This window comes from Myotis nattereri (assembly GCF_964212035.1).
Source record: "Myotis nattereri genome assembly, chromosome: 2".
NCBI classification, from domain to species: domain Eukaryota; kingdom Metazoa; phylum Chordata; class Mammalia; order Chiroptera; family Vespertilionidae; genus Myotis; species Myotis nattereri.
Window position 1 is genome coordinate 88,596,771 of NC_138076.1, and position 18,759 is coordinate 88,615,529.

The 18,759-nt window shown below is 37.5% G+C and overlaps 1 protein-coding gene across 1 annotated transcript in view; it reads left to right on the forward strand.

Moving 5' to 3' along the window:
* LOC308513013 (histone-lysine N-methyltransferase SETDB2) overlaps window positions 1-18,759 on the forward strand; it is a 104,392-nt gene that overhangs the window by 45,274 nt on the left and 40,359 nt on the right. Inside the window, exons 7-11 of the mRNA XM_081082789.1 lie at window positions 2,934-3,050; window positions 3,842-4,011; window positions 5,741-5,960; window positions 7,496-7,595; window positions 9,121-9,214. Of these exons, the coding sequence (XP_080938915.1) occupies window positions 2,934-3,050; window positions 3,842-4,011; window positions 5,741-5,960; window positions 7,496-7,595; window positions 9,121-9,214 (701 nt within the window). The remainder of the gene's footprint in view (window positions 1-2,933; window positions 3,051-3,841; window positions 4,012-5,740; window positions 5,961-7,495; window positions 7,596-9,120; window positions 9,215-18,759) is intronic.

Genomic DNA, 18,759 nt, shown 5'->3' on the forward strand with positions numbered 1-18,759 from the left:
CCCAAGTTTTACTTCTGTTTAAAAATAAGTTTGTTTTAAACATTGCCTCTAGGTATAACCCAACTATATCTGGCTAAGCTCAATCTCTTTCAGTGCTGGAGAAAAAACTGGCTGTTGGACAGTGTTTACTTTATAGTCAGTTTAAGGGACTTTTTAAAAAAGAATAACTTGACTATATGTAATTTTAGAACAAACAGGATTAAGCTGGATCAAATCCAGACAGTCACAGCACACAAAGGTGTTTAGGACCATGAAGACAGTTTCAGTCACAACTACTGATAAAATTCACATCTGAAGAATCAGAGATAAATGTAGAATTTGATTGAAAAATACTTTACAATAGCTGTGTTTAAAGTGTCTAAAAAGCTAAAATATTAGCATCTATGAGACAAGAAAAGGAGATTCTATTTTTAATGGTATATATGAAGAAGAACCATTGGAAATATGGGAAATAAAATATATGGTCATTGAAATAAAAAATGAAATAGATGCACTAAATGTTTGCATTGGTATAGTTGGAGAAAGAATAAGTGAATTTCATGGCAAAAACTAAGATCTCTCAGAATGTAAAGAGATAAAGATATGGGGAAAATAAGTTACAGATTAAAAAATATGGAAGATAGCCGGGGAGGGAGGGTGGGAGGGCAGGAGGGGGGCGGGTAAGAGATCAACCGAAGGACTTGTATGCATGCATATAAGCATAACCAGTGGACATAAGACACTGGGGGGTAGGGGAGGCCAGAGGATTGTCAAGGGCGGGGGAAATAAAAAGGAGACATATGTAGTACTCTTTGTAATACTTTAAGCAATAAAAACAAACAAACATGATGATGATAATGATGGTGACATAATGTTTTTGGCACTTAGAATATTTATTAAAGGAAGTGAATAAAATCATACTTTTGTAAAAAAAAAAAATATGGAGGATAAAATGAAAAACTGCAATATACATATGTAGTGAAGAAAAGGACAACACTCAAATAATAGCTGAGAATTTTCCAAATTGAAAAAAGACAGGAATCCTCAGAGTCAAAAAGCCTTTGAAAATAAGATAAATCTAAATATATTGATGCAACTTAAAAAGTATCTTGGGTAAAGAGTAAATTTTAAAAACTCAGAAAAAAGGACAGACTGACAGCACACTTTTCATCAGAAATAATAGAACAAAAAAAGAGATAGATTAGCTTAAATTACTGAAGGAAAATAAATATAAAACTAGAATTCCATACCAAGTCATTTTTCAGGGAGAGTGGGGTGTTCAAACCATGACATAGCAGTTGAAGAAGTGCATACCTACTTTCCAGCAATAGTACTTTTAAGTATATCCAGAGTATTGTTTTATCCAGAGCATTGTTTTCCAAGCTATAGAGTTAGTGGCATGTAAAATCATTTAAGGGGTTGTAACTAGCATTTTTTAAATTAAATAGTACAAAAAGATACCCAAATGCATCCCACACAATAAGGGTGAAGTTTATGCCACCATTGTTGCAGTTTATACACCTGTACACATACATAAATATGTATGATTGTATAGGATCATGAAGAAAATGTATTTTCTACCATGGGTCATAGTAAAAAATATTTGAAAGTTACTACCCTAGAGATGCTTACACATGTGTATAGGCATAGGATGTTCATTGCAGCATCGGTTATATTGAAAACTTTAAGCAACTTAATTGTATACCAAGCAATTTAATTAAGCAACATAATTGTATATCTAAATGCTATGGAAAAGTTTAAAGGAATTAACTAGATTTGCATAAAACACGATTGGGTCTCAAAAAAATAATATTGAAAGAAAAAGCAAGTTGAAGGATAATAACTATAGTAAATATTTAAAAACAGTACAGTATATTGTGTATAGATCTATATGTTTAAAAGTATAAAGGATATCACACCAAACCGCTTGAGAGTTTATCTGTAATGTGTAATTTTTTTATTGTTTAAATAAGATCAGATAAACAGTGTGTATGTTTTAAATTATATACATAGGAAAAAGAAGGACTAAACAAAATGATGACAGTTAATTCTATGTGGTAGAAATGTGAGTGTTAATTATGTTACTATTTGTATTTTTTTGTACTTTTAAACTTTGCAAACAAAATCATATCAAAAAAAAGCATCTTTAGATTTCTACATCTGTAAATAGAATCCAAATTAATGAATTTTTTGTTGATTTTTTTTTCTGTTGTAAACAGTAGCCACCACTCTTATGCATGTATGTATATACAGAAAAACACAGAAGAGAATCATTGAGGAAAAGACCTCAGTCACTTGTTGAAAAAAGAGATAGATCCAGAGAGTTTAACCAGCCCACCAGTAGTCACATACTCAGTTTACATCTGAGATACCCAGGTTCCTTACTCCCTATCAAGTTATAAGTCTCTTGTCATGTTAGATAATCATTTAAATAGAGGGGAAATTCTTTTATGGTTGTATTTTTCTTGTTTAGCAACATTATAAAGAACAAACTGCGGTAACCAGATACCCAGTATCAGCTTCCCTAATCTCTTTTCATGTCATTGGAAAGGAAGGTAACTTAAGACATCTACAAAACTATGTACACTCTTTTGGGTTTGACACACATAAATTTATCCATTCTAAGAGAGTGTACCTGGGAGAATATTCACAAACAAGCTTCTGCTGAACAGAAAATGAAAGGAATTCATTTTGAAAAGTTAAAGAACACTTACATAGTTAAGTATTTATTTCATGAGCAGATAGGACAGTTTATAATTATTTATAAACTTTTGGTAGATATTCTCTTTCAAAAAGCTCTATTTAGGAAGAAGTTCAACTGTCCATGAGGCAAACAGTTGTCATAAATACAATGACATCCTTTACTATAACTTTTACACTTTAATCAAGACAGTCTTTACTTCACTTGGTGCTTTTTAAATTCTGACTTATCCATTCATTGCCTTCCTTTTTAGAACAAAATGTGCATGTCTTCAAATGACAGCAAGGAATGCTGAGATTTACACCTTGTCAAGAGATAAAATAGCCGTTGGATATAAATATAAAAGACTACAGAGACATATACCTACTGGGTAATATACCTTAAGGATTTGTTCCAGGGTGTTTGTATAGTTAAAGGTGGATACTTTGCTATTGTAGTCTATAGTCTTAATAGATGTTAAATCTTAATATTTTTGTACCCAAAATCTAAATTAAGAAATTAAAAATAAAAAAACCTGCATATTGTTTTTAGAAATGAAAGTCAGAGACCACATATTTATCATAAAGGGTATAATCAAACAGAACACTCCTCTGCTTTGAGTCTAGCTCTTATCCCTCTAGAGTTAGCCTACCTAGGGCAGCCTTTTCCTCATTAAGAAATATCCTGTGCAAAACACTTCTAAGAATTGGGAATTTTCACCATTTCAAGGTTGTTATTAAAAAATAAACAAACAAAACATTTTTCTTCCTAGACATTGCCTTCCCATACATTTACTTCTTAGACATTTTTAAAGAGCTGATATTTACTATGTGCCAGGTATTGTCCCAAGCACCTTATAAACGTTGACTTGTGTGTAATCTTCACGAAACAACCCTATGATACTTTATATATCGTATATATATTCAGGTATATATATATGATATATACTATCATATAATCCCCATTTTAAAAATGGAAAATTAAAGCACAGACAGGCTAAATAACTCATCCAAGATCACACAGCTAGTAAATGCTGGAGCTATAATGGGAACCCAGGCAGTCTAGCTCTAGGAAACTTCCTTCACTCTTAGTCTGTGATTATTAGTGAGGTAGCGCTATAATGTGCTTTTTGTTTTAATTAAGGAAGCCTGATTGATTTTCTCTTGGATATTTTATTGACAGCATTTATGAATGCAGCCTGTTGTGCAAGTGTAATCGACAAATGTGTCAAAACCGAGTAGTTCAGCATGGACTTCAAGTGAGGCTACAGGTGTTCAAAACTGAGAAGAAGGGATGGGGAGTACGCTGCCTAGACGACATTGACAGAGGGACATTTGTTTGCACTTACTCAGGTAACGCAAGGGTTTATTTTCAGATTACTATAGAGTAAGATCTACACTTCTGAATCTCCATTTTACTATACAGGGCCATTGAGATCTTATAGCAAGGACAAGAGTAACAGTATAGAGGAGGAGCATCAGAGTAAGGAAAGTTACTGGGAAATTGACTTCTAAAGGGAAGAGATGCTTCAGGAGGTACCAGATGTTTCAGAAAGGCTCAGAGATAAAAATCTGAGTTATTGTGTGAGGCACATTTTTTTATTTTTTTTATTTTGTTTTCATGGCTACAAATGCTTTGGACTCATAAAGATAGAAAACTTTTTAAATAGGAAAGCTAAATTACTGAATTATCAATCAAGAGACTGCCTTATTCAGTGCTTTGGGCTATTAGAATTTAATAAGGTCGTTTTGTAATAAATACCTACGTGTGGTGAGTTGGGCAGTGATGTCAGGCAGCACACTCCATTTCAGAGACCCTACCTAGAGCAGTGGTTCTCAACCTTGGCTGCACATTAGAATCACCTGGGAATCTTTTAAAATCCTGGTTTCTGGGCCTCATCCTCCGGAAATTCTGTTTCTTCGTTACTAATGTTGTGGCCCCACCCCATAACAAAGAAACAGAATTTCCGGAGGATGAGACCCAGAATCAGGATTTTAAAAAGATTCCCAGGTGATTCTAATGTGCAGCAAGGTTGAGAACCACTGCCCTAGGGGTTACCGTCACGCAGCTATTGATTCCTTAGGTCCACAACCTCCAGGCCAGCCATGTCAGTCTCCAGTGGTCTTGATTAGTTACTCAAGTGTGTCAGCAAGGATCCTCAAGCTCTCTATTTACCAGAAGTGAGGAGAGTGGAGGAAACGTGGCTCTAACCAGTCTAAAGGAAATGTGCTGGACTGAGTCTTTGCAACTAGGCAGCAGGGACCAGAGCAAACTTTCTCATTTGAATTTCCAGGTTCACTTCAGTGAGGGCAGGAATTATCAGAATTCAAAGTAGTCACACTTGGATCCTTGCCACATACCACGCTATAGACATACAACTTATCTAGACAGTTGTTTCTCATATTTCTCAAAATAACTCTGATGGAAGTCTGCTGTCTATACAATGCCAAATAGTATCCAGGAAGAATTGTCTTTATCTGGTTCGTTAGAAAATGCAACTAAGGAATCTCTGATCGAGCTACTAACTTTGACTTAGTAATTGTAGTTTTGAGTCCCTGGGGGGTGAGGTAGGGGGAGAAACAAACTTTAGACTCAAATTTTAATGTTACACTAGGACTTAATATGAGAACAGTAGGCACATATCACCGCAGATTTAAATAGGTAACTTTATAAAAAGAGTATTGATGTTAAATGATAAAACATTTTTAATGAGACACCAAAGTTGTAGTGTCAAGGCTAGAGTTCACCGCTCTAATTTTGTAAAATGCTTTCTGATCTATATTTTTGTTTTATATTATTGTAGCTGAACCTCTTTTCTTTCATGTTATACCAAAACAGACAAGTGTTGTTTTTTTAAATGTACTGTATGTTTTCATATACTGGAAGATAGAAAATTTCTTACTGGTCTCTTATTATTTCTTGCAGAGGTTTTCTAGGATATTCATGTGTTTATCTTCATTCTAGAAATAAGGTACACCTCACAGGGTTCTTTAGTAATGAAGAATAATAGAGACGCCCTTTTGTTGCCTAGCAATTACTGTATTATCTTTTGTCCTGCTAAACTCCCTTACTTTCTGCTAGGAAGATTACTAAGTAGATCTAACACTGAGAAACGTGATACTATTGGAGAAAATAGAGAAGAAGACAATATTATGAAAAATACGTTTTCAAAAAAGAGGAAAATAGAAGTTGCAGATTGTGAAGTTGAAGCTATCCCTTTAAAATTGGAAACATGTCCTAGAACTGCTAAGAGTGAAGAATGTCCACCTAAGTTCAATAATAATCCAGAAGAGCCTGTTATGTAAGTAAGATCTTAGGAACCCAATCAAAAATTGATCTGTATTATTGGTCAAGAGTGGTTGTTCAGCTGTCCTTCCTTCCTCCCTCCCTCCCTCCCTCCCTCCCTTCCTTCCTTCCTTCCTTCCTTCCTTCCTTCCTTCCATCCTTCCTTCCTTCCTTCCTTCCTTCCCCCCACTCCCATATCCCTCCTGTATATAAACTTGCTTCACAGTTGTAAGTTTAACACTGAGAAATCAAGGACACTGAGATTTAAAAATCTAGTGAACACACTATTTCTTCAGTGTTGCATTTCTGGAGTTTAACCTTTAAAAACTTGATGACTTTAATCAGGTTCTTTATGGATGTTGTGCTTTGCAGTTATGTTTATTTTCTATCACCATCTATTTCCAATACTTTTTCATGATTTTCTTTTTTTGACATATTTTAAAATGTCATTGACTTTAAACTCTATACTAATAAAAGGGTAATATGCTAATTAGACCAGGAGACCTTCTGGACGTCCTTCCAGACAAAGTCGTGGTGGTGGGGCCGAGGCAGAGGTGGTTAGGGGCAATCAGGCCAGGAGGGAAGGACAGTTGGGGGTGATCAGGCCAGCAGGGGGGCAGTTGGGGGCAAGCAGGCCGGCATGGGGGACCAGTTGGGGGTGAGCAGGCCGGTATGGAGGGGCTAGTTGGGGGCGAGCAGGCCAGCAGGGGGGACCAGTTGGGAGTGAGCAGGCCGGCAAGGGGGGGGTGGCAGTTGAGGGTGAGCAGGCCGGCAGGGGGGGCAGTTGGAGGCGAGCAGGCCAGCAGGGGTGGGCAGCAGGGGCCGAGCAGGCCAGCGGGGGGAGGGGGGCAGTTGGGAGCAAGCAGGCCAGCAAGGGGGGGCAGTTAGGGGTGAGCAAGCCAGCAGGGAGGGTCAGTTGGGGTTGAGCAGGCCGGCAGAGTGGTTAGGAGCAATCAGGCAGGCAGGTGAGCAGTTAGGAGCCAGCGGTCCCGGATTACGAGAGGGATGTCTGAGTGACCCCAAGGGGTCTTAGATTGGAGAGGGTGCAGGCCGGGCTGAGGGACATTCCCCCTCACCCCCCACCCCCTGCACAAATTTCGTGCACTGGGCCACTAGTCTATATATATAAAAGCCCAGCAACCAAATGATGGAATGACCAGAACAACCGTGTGACCAGTTGCTATGACACGCACTGACCACCAGGGGGCAGACACTTAACACAGGAGCTGCCCCCTTGTGGTCACTCTGCGCTCCCACAGTGGGAGCCACTCAGCTGACCAGGATGAATGGCACTCCCACAGTGGGAGCAGCTGCTCAGAGGATGGGTCCAAGCCATTCAGCTGACCGGGATGAGCAGTGCTCCCACAGCAGGCTGATCCCCGCAGGCCACACCCCCCACCAGTGCATGAATCCGTACACTGGGCCTCTATTATTATTATTATATTCTCTTCTGGTAAGGGTGAGGCGTAGATATTATTACTTACATTATTTTCTAATGGATATTTCTATAACATTGATATTATCTAGAATAACTTTTTCTTTTCTTTTCAGAGAAATGAAATATAACAATATTTCAAGAATTCAGTGTCATTCAGTCATTAGAACTCCAGAAGCCAAGATAGCCATTATTCAACCCGATGGGAAAAAGATGGTAAAAACTGCAAAATGTAGATGGGGTCCTTCTGAGAATATTAACTATTATCTCACCTTTCTATCTTTTACTTAGTTCAAATTGTTTATGCTATTTAATGTGTAGGATTTATTTTACTGTTTTGAAATGGGTATACTGTTGAAGTGTTACTAATCACATTTTATTTACTTAGTATCCTCCATAATGGTTAGTGTGTTCCACTGAGACTGAGGGACATCCTGTACTGTGAATTTATAGAAGCTAAAGTGTGTGAGTTGATAATAATAATAAGAAGAAAAATATTAAGAAAAAGGATTGAGGCCCTAACTGGTTTGGCTCAGTGGATAGAGTGTCGGCCTGCAGACTGAAAAGTCCCAGGTTCGATTCCGGTCAAGGGCATGTACCTTGGTTGCGGGCACATCCCCAGTAGGGGGTGTGCAGGAGGCAACTGATCGATGTTTCTCTCTCATCAATGTTTCTAACTCTATCCCTCTCCCTTCTTCTCTGTAAAAAAAAATCAATAAAATCTATTTTTTTTAAAAAAAGAAAAAGGATGGAGTAATTTAGGTTAAGGAGATAAGGTTGTGAAATGCATGAAAAAGAAGAGTTGCAACCTAATGAAAGGTCATCCAGAAAGCAACATTTTACAGGATAGCCACTGAAGGTAGTTTTCAATCTAGAATAACTAGTCAGAGACTGTAATTTAGGAACAGAGAAAGATGTAGTAAAAAGAAGAGAGGCGGACATAATGGTAGTTCACATAGGGCTTTGATGAAGATAATAACTCTGCTTTGGGTAGTTTGCAAATTTTGCCCTCTGCCTACTAACCTACAGTAGGAATATCCTCAGTATCACATACATAATTACAAAAAAGTTGAGCCAGGGGATCTCTCTGAGCTGGGCTTGAACTCCAGTTCTGCTGCTTTCTAGCTGGGTGACATCTCTGTTTCTACATTTCTTTATCTGTTAGATGAGGATAATAGTATCTAAAGTCAGGAGGATTAAGTGAGGTAAACATCAGAAACATGTTTGACTTTCGGGTTAGTGCTCAATAAATGTTGACCATTTAAGTATTTGAATAACATTAATGGTCAACTTTTACTGAGCAGTTAGTTGTGTCATGTGTTGTGCTAAGCAGATAACACTTTTTAAAAGTTATCACCATTTTAAGTCACTGCAGTGTCTAGGCAACTTATTTAACCATTTTTTGGAAGTAGAAACTAGCCAGAGTGTTTTTATCCAAATTCATAGTCTGGTATCAGAATTAAGAGATACAACAGATGTATTTTAATTTTATTTTGTGTTTTAATGCTTTGACTGTTTTTCTAGTCTTCATAGCTGTAGCCTAACTGACATGCCTACAAGTAGAACAGCCAAAAGGGCTCCATCACTCCTAAGTTTCCTTATGATATCAGGAGTGCGGCTTTCAAAACCAATGTAGTCGCTACAGCCTATGAAGATTGACACTTGATAAAAGAGGCCTAAGCACTAAATTAAATTCCTTTTCCTGACCTAGGAGGTAACATCTTCCTTGTTTTCTTTTAAGGGATTTGCTTCCTCAGAATCTGTCACCTTTGAAGATAATGATGGATTTAAACCAAGCCAAGTACATCTGAACTCTAAAGCCAAAGAGATGAAAAGTAGGCTTTGTTTAACTCGGCCCGTCTCTTCTGCCTTTTTGTCTGTCTTGCTCAGTATCTGTGGCTCATTTTCTCAGATTCCAAAACAAACATGCTGCATTCATCACAAAAGTTACTGCTTTTCTAAAATTGACAGGTTGGCAACTATGTTTGTGGGCCAAATCTAGACTACCATCTGTTTATGAGCTAAGATGATTTTTACCTTTTTAAATAACTGATAAAAATGAGATGAATAATATTTTATGACACTTGAAAATTATAGGAAATTTTAATTTGTATCCATAAAGTTTTTATTGAAACATAGCCACCACATTCATTCATTTACATATTGTCTCTACTTTCACACTATATAGCAGCAGAGCTAAATAATCATGACAAAGGCCATATGGCCAAAAATGCCTGAAATATTTACTATTTAGACTCGTATAGAAGTTTGCTGGTCCCTCTTCTAGATGCCACCCGTGACCTGACATGGCAGGAAGGAGTGGGATGCACAACTCTTAGTTTACATTGTCCACAGTGTTATCTGTGGCTTTGGAGGCATTGTCCAAAGCAGCCATTTCCTAACTTGTTGGGGGTCCTTTAAAAATATACAGCATTAAAAAGAAAAAGAAAAAAAAAAAAACCCACTGCATTCTACTGCAGTATTCCAGCCAACACTGCTGCTGAGGATGCTCAGCAAAAAGTGAAAATATTGCTACCCTGAGTTCTTGTATTTCAGTGTTACCAACCCTGCCATAGCTAATATTACAACTTGACAACCCTGTGTTTGGGTCCTTTTGCATTTCACTATATCCCTGAGTGGGGAGACATTGCTGAGAGATGACTCATTACCTCTTCTTTTGAGCTTCCTTATATCTGTCTGCACTCCCATTTCTCTGCCTGGTCTCAAAGGATGGAGATTGGAGGAGGCAAGGAAACTCCTTGACTGAAAAGGCCTATCAAGAGAAGGCATTTATGTATTGTAATTATTTCATCTTGTAGGGGAGGTAAAACTCTCTTCCTCTCCCTATCTTATGTTGACTGGTCCTATAAATTAGACTGACAAAAAAAACAGAAGTTTATTACTATCATCATGTGTATTGTACATGTAACACAAGGGACTACAGTAGTCCCCCTTATCCACTGTTTCACATTCTATGGTTTCAGTTACCCACATTAACCACAGTCCAGGAATATTGAATGGAAAATTCCAGAAATAAACAATTCATAAGTTTTAAATTGCATGCCATTATGAGTAGCATAATGAAATCTTGTGTCATCTCACTCCATACTACCTAGGACACCCCTTTATCTAGAGTATCCACACTATATATGCTACTTGCCTCAGTAGCCATCTCATTGATCAGATTGACTGTTGCAATATTGCAGTGATTATGTTCAAGTAAACCTTATAGTAGCCTAACTTTACATCATAATGTCCACATCATTCACTTCGTCTCCTCACATAGGCATTGTACCATCTCAAATCATCACAAGAAGGGGAGTACATTACAATAAGGTATTTTGAGAGAGAACACATATAACTTTTATTACAGTATATTGTTATAATTAGTCTATTTATTTTTAATCTCCTACTGTGCCTAATTTGTAAAGTAAACTTTCTCATAGGTATGTATGTGTAGGAAAAAACAGTATAGGATTCAGTACTAGCCACAGTTTCAGGCATTCACTAGGAGTCTTGGAATGTATTTCCCACATGTAAAGGAGGGACTGCTATACTCAGAGATGAGTAACTCAGAGGTGGTTTAGAATTCCTGCTTATTTAGAATCTTAGCCAAAGAACAATAAATTTTTAGAGGCATAGCAAGACAAAGGAAAAGGACCTTTAGTCTTTAGGGGTGGCAAATTGTGGGAAGGCAAATATATGGGAAACCAATGGTAGATACAGACTAGTTAGTAAAGTTTGTTTCCTAGATTTCTCTGGTTCAATCTCAAGGATAATAAAGGTCTAAAATTGTCACCGGTGATTAACTTTTGTCCTTTCTAGTAGGAGAAGGCACACCTTTGTAAATTTATATCCTGCTTTTAGGCAGAATAGGGGAGGCAGAGAGCTTTTTCTACATGTGCTATTTAAATAATTCTTATGTCAAAGCGGCATATTTTGGGATGACATATTCTGATTTCCTTCACCATTTTAATGCATGTGAATCATAATGAGTGCTATTGCTTTTGGTTGTTTTGCCATTTTCATTGATCACTACAATGTATATAGGAGGCACTAAGAAAAAAAATAGTTATTTACTGTTAGTGCTCACAAGTAATCTATGATTAAAGTATGAGTACGTATAGGAACAGCAGCCAGCAATAATAATGATTAAATCAATAACATAGAGAAATACTACTTCTTCATGCCACTGATGTGGTACAAGTTTTATTAAAAATAAATGATTTCATTTGACATGCAGTCATACTTTTGAATATTCTAAAAAATTACTTCTAAAAATGATTAAGCAGTTAATCTTCTAAAGTATTATTGTTTGTAAAAGTGTGATTATTGAATGAGTGTCTAGAATACACACCAAGCACTAATGTGTACAAAGCCTATAGCAGGGGTGGGCAACCTTTTTGTGAGTGCGTGCCAAAACCAGCAAAATCTTTGACTCAAAATTCTTCTGCGTGCCAACCCTAATATTTTGAGAACATGTTACGCCTACTTGATATCTCTTAAGGTGTACGTATGTGAAGAACCTTGAAGAAATAATAAAATTCATTCGAGCGACAAAAACACAGTATATGATGATGAAAAATACATTTATTTTTTAATGTGTACATATACACTGATAGTCCGACAGAAAACTTTATGAGTCCGTTTGATATTATCAGTGGGACTTTTGCTGCTGCATCACTGATGACAGAGATTTTACATCAGGTTTATATTTCGTGACCTTCAGAGATATGCACGAGCTACTACTTTCATCTGTCAGGCTACTCCTATTACGAGACTTAACAAAATTCATCACTGAGAACAAAGATTCACAAGCGTATGTGGCCGAAACCAAAACAATGGTCGGATCTAGGAAGGCAGGGAGAGTTAAGGCAGAGACATAGAAACTGCTCTTCCCCTCTCTCATCAATCCATGTCTATGGTCTTTAAGATAACTTGTTATGTAAAATTATTTATTTATCTAAGATACACCTACACTGAATTTATCTGAAAAATAAAAAAGTCAATATTAAGAAAAAAATTGTAAATGGAAGATTATAAGAGAGGGTTTCGCGTGCCAGCAAAAGTTATAGCAATACAGTTATTGTAGAGGATGACTTCGACAGGGTCTTTTCAGGCCTTTGGTGTCTTAAAGGCCTGGAGTGTTCCCTACAAACCACTGTTACAGCTGTTTAGAATATACTTAGCCTTGGCTGGATTGTTTAGTTGGCAGTGGTCAGCAAACTGCGGCTTGTGAGCCACATGCGGCTCTTTGGCCCCTTGAGTGTGGCTCTTCCACAAAATACCGACTTCTGGGCATGGGCCACGAAGTTTAAATCCCACTGTACATGCGCGCCCACACGTGGTATTTTGTGGAAGAGCCACACTCAAGGGGCCAAAGAGCCGCAGTTTGCCGACCACTGGGTTAGAGCATTCTCATACCTCAAGGTTGCAGGTTTGATCCCTGGTCAGAGCGCATACAAGAAGCAACCAATGAATGTATAAATAAATGGGGCAACAAATGGATCTCTCTCTCTCTCTCTCTCTCTCTCTCTCTCTCTCTCTCTCCCCCCCCTTCCTTTCCTCCCTTCCCCCCTTTTCTCTCCTCCCCCTCCTTCACTTTCTCCTCCCGCTTCCCTCCCTCCTGCTTTCTCCCTCTCTCTCTAAAATCAATTTTTAAAAATTTAGAATATACTTAAATTCGGAATCCAAAATTGAAGAGAAGTCAGGAAGCAACATGTAAGTTCATTAAAAGGCATTGTTATGTAGTAGAAAGACGGCAGACTTTGGAACCAGACATTTCTGAGTTTGTTACCCAATTTCTTTATTATTGTGGGTCAGGTGAATCCCTTAATCCCTCAGAGGCTCAAAGTTTTCATATATAAAATTGGAGTGCTGACTTAACACATTTTAAGGATTAGTGGTAATTAAAGCAACTAGCATTTAATTAGCATTGTTAATCTTAGCACTATTGCTTAGCCAAGTATATTTCCTGACGATTCTTTTTAAAATGTTTATTAGCGGACTCAAGCTCAAATCAAGTTGAAGATTCTGAAGACAATTTGCTGATTGAATCAGATGTGATAGATATAACTAAAGGTAGAGAAGAAACTTCACCAGGGGGCATATGTAACCAAGCAACCACACTGGATAATCAGAATATTATGAAGAAGTTTGAGGTTCAGATACTAAAGCCCCAAGAGGAAAACTCTCCAGCGTGTCAAAACCATTATGTCTTTTGTAATAAAGAGTTGCCAGGTGAAACCAAGGATAATACTTCATGTGAATCTCTCAAGTTCAGTAAAGGAAGAGTGTTTTTATTGGATGCCACAAAGGAAGGAAATGTGGGCCGCTTTCTTAATGTGAGTATATCAGCTGAGATTTATATTTCTAAACATTTGTGTTTGTGCTTTTAAATAAAATTATAAGGAAAATATGGTTAACAAATTCTAATGCCAGATTACCTGGATTAGGATGCCAGTTTTTCACTTGTATGGCCTTGGACATGTTACTTGACCTCATACCTTATTTCTGACTTCTATAAAATGGGGATAATAATAATAACTTACTCATAGGATTAAATGAGTTATATATAGTATGTAAAGTGTTTAAACAGTACCTGGCACATTGTTAAACATTTGCTTAAGAAAATTATATAAATGGTATGTAAGAAAATTATTTACATTTATTGGAAGATTTATTACTTCCAAAAAAAATCAGTGGGACACATAGAATAAGTTTCTCTTTTGAGTCTTATATAATACAGTAGCTCTTCTTCAGAGATGCCTCTAATAGTTCAAAAAAATCAGTTGTAGGTATTTATTTTACTTACTTTTAGTAAGTTTTGAGTGATTTCATGGTTTAGTGTAGAAAACCAGTACATTTATCAGAATATTGCATATAACTATCCTCTTTTTTTAAATTCCCAAACCATAGTCATTTTCTGTTTGTGTGTATGTTTGGGATATATGTAAGAAGATTTATTTCATTTATATAGAGAATTATGTATGATTCCTTTGATTTCAAGGTTAATTAACACTTAAGACTCCTGTTATCTTCATGATAAGAGGAGTAATTTGTATTATTGGTTATAATCTCTTGTGTAAGGTGAAATTGACGTTACCTTGTGACTTTTATGCTGTCCTGCCTCCTACTATCAGGCATTATCAAAGATTATATGGTCCCAGGAACCCTGTAAGGGAAAGAAATCTCCTTCAACCTTTAGTCCCGTTGTCTATATAGTCTTTCCAGTCTTTAGTGCCTGAACCATGGGGAAACCCTGAACCATCTGTTTGAGAGCTGAGCCAGGCCCTTCTGCATGGCTCCCTGATCTCTGGACTCCACTTTGTCTGCTTATCATATCCAAGAGAGTGAAGAGTCATGGAAGGAGGACAAGGACTTTGATCCTTCCTCACATCCTTTGGAAAGGTCCACTATAGAACATTGTCCCCTGGATGCGGCCTTAATTGTTCTCTATTGTCTGTATCAGAGCTCTTCTTCCTCCCGGTGGGAAGGGATTAGTGGATGGGCAGCTTTGACTTTTCCCCTAAAATAAAGGTGAAGGAAGGAAAGCATGCATGGCCCATGATTCTCATAAGCATTTCCTTTGACATCTTTAAGGTAAGCTCAGTGCCTCTTTAAATGTGACATTTGAATGGTTTGAAATGTATGTGCACTGATAATTTTACATGTAATTCAGCTGCCATCAGAAGAAAAAATATTCGTAAGTCAGGAAATCTTTAAAACCAAAGAGCTTGCCTGGCGAGCGTCGCTCAATGGTTGAGTGTCAACCTATGAACCAGGAGGTCATGGTTCATTTCGGGTCAGGGCACATGCCCGTGTTGCGGGCTTGATCCCCAGTGTCAGGCATGCAGGAAGTTGCCGATCAATGATTCTCTCTCATCATTGATGTTTCTATCTATCTCTCCCTCTCCCTTCCTCTCTGAAATCAATGAAAATATATTTTAAAAAATAAATAAAACCAAAGAACTTTTTCCTTGCTAGGTGAATCTGCTAATTTGGTTTGTTTTTTTCTTTCCTAGTTAGAATACTTGATTAACAAGGAATAAAATGATCTCTTCCCCTTCTTTGTCCCCCAACTGCTGTTCTCTATTCCACTTTGACTACTTCTACACTGCTGCCAAACATGTCAGGAAATCCATTAAATAAGGATCCCCAGCAAAGGACTCTCATGGCTTTATTTCCCATCAGTTATGTTGAATGGTGGCTGTACATACACGATTGAGTTGGTTTCACCTCTCCCAATCAGCACATGAGCCAGGTCCCTCCTTTGTTTGTAGGAGAAAAAACAACAAAACCAGGCTCTTCCTTTTTTTCTTTATCTTGCTCTTTTTTTTTTAATCTAATTTTTCTACCTAGATAATACATTGATATGATTTAAAAATTTAAATAAAATAATAAGCCATGCAGAATACATACATATAGCTAAATAGAATTCTGTTTCAAGGTAGCTCTAAGCCTGCCAAGTAAGCACCATGAGTGAAGCTCATTGGCTCAAATTTAAAAATGTATGGACAGGAAGTTATTGTCATTGAAATGAAAAGCTTGCCCACATGTCCAAGGAATACTGTGGGGATTTGATTCTTTTATGAATCTGGTGATGGATGAATGTGTGGAGATGGCAATAGAACAATATTAGAATGGTGGGTGGTAATAGGAGGAAATAGCATCATCATCATCATCTGTAGATACTGTTGGAACAAGTATAAGTAATGGTTATGTTCAGCAGTGCTTACACATGTCCCCTTTCCAAAGGGCCTCTTCACTATGATGTAAAACTCTGGTTATAGACAGTCTTTCATATTAAACTTTTATGTTTTGTTAGAAAAAGAAACATACTGTGAGAAATACTATATCCACATTTACCGTGCCACCTATAGTAATAATTTGTATTACTTTCTCTTTCATTCTTACAGTGTTTCTTCATGCAAATACAAGTAAATATAAAAATGTGTCCTTACGTAAAAGATAGCATATTGTTGTCACTGTCCTATACCGTGTTTTTAAATTAACAATGTACCCTGGAGATCTTTCCATATCACTACACAGAGAGAGCTCCTCATTTTTTTTGCTCATAGCTGCATAGAATTCTTTTGTGTTGATATACTGAAGTTTATTTAACCAATTCTCTTTAGACTAGGGGCCCAGTGCACGATTCATGCACCTTGAAAGGAACTGTGGGCTGCGAGGCTGCGGTGGGCACAGGGGTGGGTCTCAGCCCATCCTCCATGCCCCCGCCCAGCCCCTCGGCAGCGGCCCTGGTCCCCTTTCTGCCAGCAGCTCTGCTCCCACCACTGCTGCTCCCACGTGCTGACGGCGTTGGCCCCACTCACACCTGCTGACAGCGCGGAATAATTGGAGCTGGCACCGGCTGACAGCGCGGAATAATTGGAGCTGGCACCGGCTGACAGCGCCAAGTGATCAGGACCGGCGCCAGGTGCTGGCAGTGGGTGCGAGCGGCGACTCCAGTGCTGGCTGCAGGTGCAAGTGGGCAGGACCACAGCGCACAGGAGCAAAGAATTTTCAGTAACCAGAAGCTCACCCCAATCATGGCAACTGGTGCCCCACCTTAGTCTGGCGCCGCCACTCACCTGCTCCACCATCCTGCCATGGCTGACGCTCGCCATGTTCTGCGCGTGTCCCCTGGTGGTCAGCACACATCATAGTGACCAGTTCTGCCATTCGGTCTGTTTGCATATTAGGATTTTATATATATAGATATTCTTTGGGGTTGTTTTCAATCTTTTACTGTTAAAACAATGCTTGATGAATAATCTTACACATAGGTATATGTATAGCTGTATCTATAGAATACATTATCAAATATGGGATTACTGAATCAAAAGATACATGCATTTATAATATTGAATAATCTTGACAAATTATCTTCTTTAGGGATTTATACCATTTTGCATTTCTACCAGCAGGATATAAGAATGTGACAGGCTTTTCTGAATAGACTCCTACTATTATATTAACTGGATTGTAGTGAGCTATGATAATTTACATATTAGTCAACAGAAAAGCAAAAGAAACAAAAATAAGCGAGCTTTGTTGGAAACAATGGTATTCTAATGCTTCAAAGAACAAGACATCACACTGTATGCTGTATCTAACCTCTGTTTTAATTTTTTTTTTTTAACAGCATAGTTGTTGCCCAAATCTTTTGGTACAGAATGTTTTTGTAGAAACACATGACAGGAATTTTCCATTGGTGGCATTCTTCACCAACAGGTTTGAAATTTTTTATGATATAACTATGAAATTGTGACTTTAAAAACAACAATAGAAGAAGAAAAGAAACTAGAGTGGGACAGGGATGGAAGCAAAAAAAAGAAAAGGAAAATATGAAAAGATATGTGCTATGGCCCCTAATATCTAGTACTCTAGAATATTCAATTATCCCAAACTCTTCCTATTCAGCAAAATTTGAAACAGCTGAAATTTCAATTCTTATTTCCTTTTAGAGCTAATGCTTGAAAGGGCTAAGGATGGCAGTTCTCACCCAGTTCAGTTCAGGGGATAAATGATGCAAATTGCTACATGGGCATAATGTCTACACTCAGATACCACACTGCAGGCCTCATCACATCACCAGGTTCCTTCTTCGTAGATATTGACAGATTTCTTCTTTCTTAGGATTTTAGCACATTTGAAATAAAACTCAAATGATTATTCTTTTAATGAAAGAGCAGTCCTAATTGGTGGGTGTCAGAGAGAATAAACATATTTTTGAGGATGGTTGATGATGTTAACATGAAAATTAATGTAGTCAAGTTTGGTTTATTCAGGGTAATTTATTTTTTTAATTTCTACTTTCTAGGTATGTGAAAGCAAGAACAGAATTAACATGGGATTATGGTTATGAACCTGGAACTGTGCCAGATAAAGAAATCCTCTGCCAATGTGGGGTTAATAAGTGCAGGAAAAAAATATTATAAATGTTGGAGCTAATGCCTGTTCATGAAATTAGCTGTTCCAAGCTGAAATTAGAGCCATAGAAAAGAATGCTCAGTTGTCAGTGGAATTTAGCTTTTGATTCATGAAGAGAATTCCTCAGTCTTCTCTTGTCAGGGAGTTCATTTGTGTGACTTAGAAATGCTAGGAACAAAATAAGGACAGTTTCATACACATAGGGTATCTCTTGATTCTTACCGTTGTTCAACTTTACATGAGTAAGATGGAAGTGTGTCTTTTCTATGAAATACTGCTATATAACTTGTAATTTATTTGTAAGCTATATATTAAGAGAAACAAATGTTACAATATAATTAAGTTGTTCTTAATTGTTTTTTATTATTGTCTTTGAGTTCATGGATCCAAATGGCCACATTTCATGACTTTACCTACAAAATTTATTTATGTTTAATTCCTGACA